Source organism: Triticum urartu, chromosome 6A, assembly GCF_056163025.1.
Source record: "Triticum urartu cultivar PI428250 chromosome 6A, HENAU_Tu73, whole genome shotgun sequence".
In the NCBI taxonomy this organism is placed as follows: domain Eukaryota; kingdom Viridiplantae; phylum Streptophyta; class Magnoliopsida; order Poales; family Poaceae; genus Triticum; species Triticum urartu.
In genome coordinates, this window is record NC_141878.1 from 596,717,312 (window position 1) to 596,724,834 (window position 7,523).

Sequence of the window (7,523 nt, forward strand, 5' to 3'; positions counted from 1 at the left end):
TTCCCAACCCAATGTGGCAGAACCAGTCGAAACTGAAGATGCAGTGTTTGTTGAAGCTCAACCTGGGGATGACCAAGTCGCTGCCCAAGAATCTAGCATTATTGCAGATGTAGGAGATGTTGCTGTTGATAGGGCCTACTGGGATTTCACCCCACCATCTTGCTCTCTTGGCCTAGATTTTGGCCCCACACCGCCCGGGCCAGATATTATTACGACGACTGCAGTTCCAGCTGCAGTACCAACACCGTCCCCAACGGTTGTTTCGACAACTCAAGCACCAGCAGTGGCCCCAACGGTTAACAATGCTCCCCAAGACCGAGCAGCAGCACACCCAATTGATCATATGGCGGCAGCACCACAAGATTTAAAGAATGCAGAAGATAATCCTACTGACTCCAATCCGTTTTCAGGATCTGAGCCTGCTGACCTTGGTAAGTGAAGGCATATACGTGTCTTCGCTTGATCACAAAAGAGTGATGGGATGGATGTCTGCTTTTCGAAGACCTTTTTTTATGTTTTTAGATTGATCCTTGTGTATATATTCATGCTCTTTTTATCCTATGTATGGACAACCTCCCCCCCTCTCATATGTAATGACTTATGCTTTTGCGTGTGTGCTATGTAATGAACTACGTGTTTTCGTTTCACATTTGCGCCTTTTTACTTTTTATGTTGTCTGGTGTGTGGATGTATTATACTTGATTATTATTGTTAATCTTTTCTGGTAATTTTTACTAACATCCGACTGATAATTATTTGCTAACTAGTTAATTAAATGGTAACATTTGTGATCATACCCTGATAACTTCTGCTATCACCATGCTGATAACTTCAACCTTTTGTGTGGTAAATTATGCTATCACCATGCTAACATTTGCTAACTCATGGCGTGTGGGAACTTTCACCATGATAACTTTTTGCGAATTTTGTGCTAGTATTTTTTTTGTTCTAAGTAGACACCTACATGTTCTCATTTTTTTGCTAACTAGTTACTAAGATGGTAACTTTTGTGATCATAACCTGATAACTTCTGCTATAACCATGTTGATAACTCCAACCATTTTTTTGTTTCATTCATTGATGCTGTAAATACACTCCTCCCCTTCCTTTACCTGTATGCACAGACAAACCATTCTAATACATTTTATGCTACCCCTTTAACTATCCTGACCCCCCTCATTATCTTCCCTTTTTCTCTCTACAGTAATTATATCATCATTTTGTACTATCTATCACTTTATTCTTTATCTGTTTTTCCACATATTTGACATTCATTTTGTTAGTTCACAAACTGACCTGATGACATCTTTTTGAAGAGCGTCGATTTCGAGTTTATGATACGGATGTCGAAGACGACGATTTAATTATGTGGGTTGAAGAAGTCGAACGTGCCACTGTAAAAGGTACTGATAGGAAGATTTTATTTAACAAACTCTTTTCCTACTGCCAACCTTGATAACATCATTATCTCCATGTTGATAACTTACTGTTCTAAACTCTGATAACTTCTTTTCTCTTTGTTCCCCCCATAATATTTATTTCCACCATTCCCAACTCTGATAACTCCCCTCACTTTTCTTCTAGACCACCCCACCAGCTGTGAATTTGCTACACCAGTTATTCAACCTTCCTATGGTAATCATTCAGCTAGCGTGACTCCTAAATCTTACATTCGGAAAGTTAGGGTTAGCCGCCCATCGCAGTTCCTTCTGCCTCCATATTGTGGCCTCACAGCATCTCCACTCGAAGAGGTTATTTACGCAGAAGTTTTCAAGCACACCACTGATTCATTTGACTCCAAGATAAAACAGTAATGACATTTACTGTTTTCCTTTTCTCTAGTATTTTAACCCCTCACCGGCAAAGCATTTGCTTATATACTATTTTTTTTTCTTTGTTGCTTTTCAGTATTAGGGTTATTGACATCGATGGGCGGTGGGTCACATTGGAGGAGCTCGCTAATAGTGTGATAGAAGGTGGTCAAGTTTCGAATAATATTGCAGAGCTCCACATCCGAACTTTTTCGTATTCTGTACCCCCAGGGAAGATCATTTTTCCATGGTTGCTGTCAGTATATCTTCTCATACATGATATGACGAGCAGGTTCCTAATCAAACATTTCCGTCGTGATGCAAACTACATACTTAGTCACCAAAATCTGGTACATTTTTTTACGTAAACTACATACTTTTCTTCTTTTAAATCGCTCAAGCTGTTTTTTAGTTGGTCTAACAGGCAATTTTATCAGGATCTTATTTTGGTTTTTTCAGACATCGTACCATTAAAGAATTTTAGCTTGTATCTAGACATGTTATTTTTCTCTGGTAACTTTTATCTATGCCTACTGGTAACATATGTTGTCAGTGTCCTGATAACTTTGCTTTTTAACTGTGAATGCACTGATAACTTATTGTGCTCATGTGTTCACATTTTTTTAACAGTTACTGTTTCCAACACTGCAAAAGTTGGGACCTCTACCAAAGGACGGGCATTGGTATGTCTTGTGCCTTAATCTCAAGGCAAAACGATTTGAAGTTCTTGATTCTCTTCGTCCACAAGATAGCCCTTCGCTCATCACACATGCGACGAAGCTTATGAATGGCATTAAAAAGCCTGGTTGATTGCGTACAAGGACTCGAGTAAGCAGATCCAAGACTATGATCTTGTGTACATCGATGTGTTCAAACAGGACAATGGGTTAGTTTTTTTGGCTAGTACTCTATTATTATTTTTCAACTAAATACCCGGTAACTTAGTAGTGTAGCATTTTAAAAGTTCGTTCAGCCTTTTGCTTATCTTATTTTGCTTTTTAACACATTTTTTATTTATTTTTCCTTACAGCACTGATTGCGGTTTCTTCGCGTTCAAGATCTTGGAGTTCTGGGATGGTAAAAATATCCCGACAATGACTAAGGAGCAGATCCCGGCGCTGAGGAAGATATTGACAAGCATGTGGCTGGACCATGCTCTTAACAAATGCACGCAATGGAGCTATCACTTGTTCAATAAGGAGTAACTAATGTGAGAAATTTGCACCAACATAAGTTTTATGTTTAAGAAACGATGATAGTTTTATACATTTTTTTCTGGGCTGATTACTATCCTGTTTATACATTTTTTTGCTGATAATTATGATAGTAAATGCTGATAACATACTATAACAGGTGCTGATAACTTTCTTTTTCATTGTGTCATAACATTTTCTCACAAACAAAGAACGATAACTAATCTCATTCTCATTTCTGAAAATCCCCATTACATTCTGGACGATAACTTACATGTTTCAGTGCTGATAACTTTTCATTATATGGTGTCTCGACACCGTTTTACACAATAAAATTGGTAAAATTGATAATTAAAATCTCTAACTCGCATTTCAATGCCAATCTAACTTGCATTTCTCAGTGCGGGATGGGTGAGGTACATTTGCGTTTATCATGTTCTGTCGACCCGCAAACTCTACACTTCCTATCTTTTTTTGGCTTTGCAATGTCAAATGGGTGCTGGAATCTTTTCTCTCTTGGACGCCCTTTCGTAGTAGACTTTGGTGGGTCTAGTATCACTCTTGTGTTTGATGATTGGGATCCCTCGGCATGTGAGCCCTGGAACTGGAAAATATTGCCAGACACATGCGTGACAGGAATGCTTCCTTGATGCGCTAGTGGGACACCTTCAGTGGCACTAGTCCCTGGTGGTGAAGAAAACATTTGTGCTTCTTTTCCATCATCTTTTTCCTTTCTTGCTTTCTTTAGCTGCCTCTTTTTTAGTGCATCCATGTCGTCTCTGAAAGCATTAACATGTTTCCTTGCCAATGCCATCCCCTCATCAGTAGTGCAAGCGTCTTTTGCTTGTTCCTTGAAATCATTCAGAAAAGATGTATATCTCATGATATTTTTTCCTTCCTCTGTCATACCCTTCTTAACTGTTGGCTGTTGGTAATCAGGCTGAACAAGATCCTCTTCTGGATCCCATGTCCACCTATCCAGGATATACCTCCTTGGTATCTCGTAGACTCCAATCTGTTCCATTACTCGCAGTATGTGTGCGCATAATAGCCCATCGCGATCAAACTTGCAGCAAGTGCATGAGTATACCCCTTCATCCTTGTTTGCCTGCACATGGTAGTCCCTATCCCCATACTTTGGTAGTATGCCTCGGAGGGACCACATCCTGAAGGTTCCATCTTGCAAAGTGTCGCATCCGTAAGCAGTCTTTAGCTTCATCTCTACCTGGAACTTGGAGAACAGATTGTGTGTGTATATCCCTCGCATCTGTAACTCGATTGGGTTCAACGAATACATGTCTGCCTCTTTGTAAATTGTGTCCACTTGCTCTTTCGCCACAACCACCATTACTTTCTCCTGGATTGCAGTGTATTGAGTTGCGAATTCAATCAATGAGTTGTTGGGGTTCACGTACTTTTTGAGCACAACATTGAATCCCTCGCTCCTTGCAGTTGTCTGCAAGAATGGAAAGAAATGCTTCATGTAGTACACGGGGGCCCAACATTTCCTATTTTCCCACAGCCATTGAAAATGTTCATTGTCGATCTGGCCATGTTCAGCCATCATTACCCACCATTTGTTTTCAAACTCTTCCTCTGTGATACACAAAACTTTAGACAATTACAACATCATACACAATCATTGGTAATTAAAGTACAAGTATGCTGGTAACTTTTCTTAGTTGCTAGATGGTAACTTTATTGAACAATTTTTTCAGATCTGGTAACTTTCCTAGACCCCAAGTTGGTATCAACATATGTGACTGCCCCCTGGTAATATAGCCAACTACATCATGGTAACTTGTGTAGACCCACACATGGTAAGTTGTGCAACACATATATTTATATGGCTTCTCAAGTTTGCTGCATGGTAATTAAAATGGGTCAAGAGATTAGTTACGTACCAGTCAAGCTGTTGTCGACACAGTCTTTGAACGCTCTATTTAGTGGTTTATCATCAGCCATAAGTTTTCCAAGTTTTTCTTGCGCCTTCTTCATTATATGCCAGCGGCAATTTCTGTGTATTATGTTCAAGAAGACCTCGTCGATCGCACTCCTCATTGCAAAGTCCTGGTCTGTGATGATGTTTTTAGGGGCGACACCACCCATTGCATCAAGGAATGTGTTAAACAGCCACACAAAGTTTTCCTTTAGTTCGTTTCGAACGAAGCCACACCCAAACTGGATGGATTGACCATGGTTATTAATTCCAATGAATGGTGCACACGGCATCTTGTACATGTTTGTCATGTATGTCGTGTCAAACGACAAACAGTCATTATACTTTGCATATGCCCTGCGTGATGCACCATCTATCCAGAACAAGTTCTCAACCCTGTCCTCATCATCAAGTTTGATTCTCCAGTAGAAATATGAATCTTTGGCCCTCATCTCTTGGAAGTATGCAACTGTGCTCCCAACGTCCTTGTGGCGGTGCTCTAAGCGGAACTTAGCTCGTTGATTAGCAATGTCTTGTGTCGTGTAGGGTACGTCTTTAGCGCTCCCGTAGAACCATGACATCAGCTGCATCTGCCTCGCAGTCTCAACGTTGCATCCGTGCAGAACCCTCAAGAAGTCCTGGTCCTCCTTCGGAATGTACCGATGTGATGATAAGAATTTTGTTAGGGAAGGCTTTTTGATCAGGGGGTGATTGTGTGTGTCCTCGAAACGGTCAACAGTCCACCATGCATCATCGTGGGATAGGTACATGTGCGCTTCACATTTAGTCCTAACAACTTTCTTTTTTTTCCTCTTCTTGACAATGCTGGCTGGGTTTTCCACATCTTGCAGCTCATCCCTGTCCTTGCGTCGTTTGCCATATTTTGTACAAACTAGTAGCACCCTGCTTATAGTTCCATCAACCCTCTCTTTCTTGAATTGCTGCCTAATTGCAAAGCCAGTTCTGCGCGCGTAGGTGCTGTAGTGGTCACGCGCGCTCTCTAGGGTGTCAAATTTTGTCCCTTGCAAAGGTGGTTTAGGTGTGGAATATGCCTCCATGTTGCTGCCTTCCATATCAGCATCGATCCCAGCAGATTCTGGAGTTGCTGGTTCGCTTATTGTCTGCTCTCCAAGGCTCCCAGCTCCTGTGCTTGCATTTGTTCCTGCACTATGTGCACTTGTTCCACCACTGGGCAAGCTGTTGTTTGCGCTGATTGCCCGAGCATCTGCATTTTGGCCTGGTAGATTAGTGGAGTATTACATGATAAATAATAGTTTCCATCATGGTAGTTTTTCTGAAGATTCAGTGAATGTATCTTTCTTTTCTGCCTAAATAACCCTGGTAATTTGCATACTCTGAACCTGGTATTATGAGTGCACCAATGCTGGTAATTTACAAACCAACTTCAACAGTAAAGCATTCTTTTTTGCCTACAATACCCTGGTAATTTGCATCATATGGACATGGTAATATGTGTGCCCCAACGCTGGTAAGTTTCAAACCCACTTCAATAGTTATCCATGATGATATGTAAACAGTAATGTTGGTAATTTTGCCTGTCCCCATGATGTTTGGGTATGCTGAATTGCTGCTTGGTGTGCGCGCTGCATCGCGTTCTTCATGCATTCTACCCCCTCCTCCATCCTCCATTTATCTACTCCTGCTTGATTTGTTTTCACGTTTGCACGTTAGTACACATTTACACGTGTTCACTCTTTCTTTGAAACTCATTGTTTTGTTTTTACTGTTCACATAGGTGTTTGAAGTTAAGAATCGCAGGGGTGATTGGGAAGAACACTAAACAGGACAATTTACAGTTCAACATGAGCATCTCCATTAAAAGGCAGCTCTTTTCTTTATCCAATGCTAGTACTTATCTAAAGTGGATGATAATTTTTACTATGTACAGATTGATAACTTGATTAATTCATGCAATATAACATTCTTGTAGACTGAAAAATGTACCTTTTTTGCAATGCATCTTCCATTGTATGAGAGAATGATTTTTGTGGTTAATAAAGGTTCCTCTCTCCTTTATTTTGTCTTTTATTTTTACATGGTAGAACAGAAAATCTGTGTTTAATGTAGCAAGGGAATGGGGTATTTTTTTTGGGTACTCTGTTTTATTGCATGAAGTTGGTAACAAAAACTACGGGGGGCTGGTAATTTTGCAGTTACTTGACTGGTAACTCACTGCAATAGGCAAAATTATGTTTTCTAGTGGTGGAAGGATGGTAATTTTTGCACAGATTGAGAGGGGGGTCTGGTGGGTGTGGGGTAAGTCTTTGTATTAAGCAGAATTTTCTGGAGATCTTTTGGATGAGTCTTTGATTCTTACCAGGGTGAGGTGATGTTGCCTGGTGATTTCTTCTCCGTATCCCTGGTAATTTCCAGCGCTCCCTCGATGGATCTGCTCTTGTTTGATCCAGATCTGCAGGAGGGGTAGGTCTTTGCTGTTGATTTTGAGCAGCTGTGTATGGGGGTGGGGTTGTGGCTGGTGGGGAGGGGCGTGTTGATGGTGGGGAGGGACGTGTGGGTCATGGGGAGGGTGGAAGGTAAGGGAGGGTGGGGAAAGTTGCG

The 7,523-nt window shown here is 41.0% G+C and overlaps 1 protein-coding gene across 1 annotated transcript; it reads right to left on the reverse strand.

Annotated features, from left to right (window-relative positions):
* Positions 1 to 3,376: 3,376 nt before the first annotated feature.
* Positions 3,377 to 6,676, reverse strand: LOC147966963 (protein FAR1-RELATED SEQUENCE 5-like). The gene is made up of 3 exons (XM_087527429.1): positions 6,500 to 6,676; positions 4,909 to 6,168; positions 3,377 to 4,600 (listed from the first exon to the last, which is right to left on the reverse strand). Exons 1-3 carry the CDS (start codon positions 6,591 to 6,593, stop codon positions 3,402 to 3,404), a joined length of 2,553 nt encoding a protein of 850 aa, XP_087383555.1. The 5' UTR covers positions 6,594 to 6,676; the 3' UTR covers positions 3,377 to 3,401.
* Positions 6,677 to 7,523: the final 847 nt, after the last annotated feature.

Excerpts from the sequence above, each read along its gene's own strand:
- LOC147966963 (XM_087527429.1), bottom strand. The coding sequence starts at position 6,593 with ATGGAGGATGGAGGAGGGGGTAGAATGCATGAAGAACGCGATGCAGCG. Across the intron at positions 6,169-6,499 it reads CCCAAACATCATGGGGACAG|ATGCTCGGGCAATCAGCGCA; the intron begins GCAAAATTACCA and ends GCCAAAATGCAG. Across the intron at positions 4,601-4,908 it reads TGTCGACAACAGCTTGACTG|AGGAAGAGTTTGAAAACAAA; the intron begins GTACGTAACTAA and ends TGTGTATCACAG.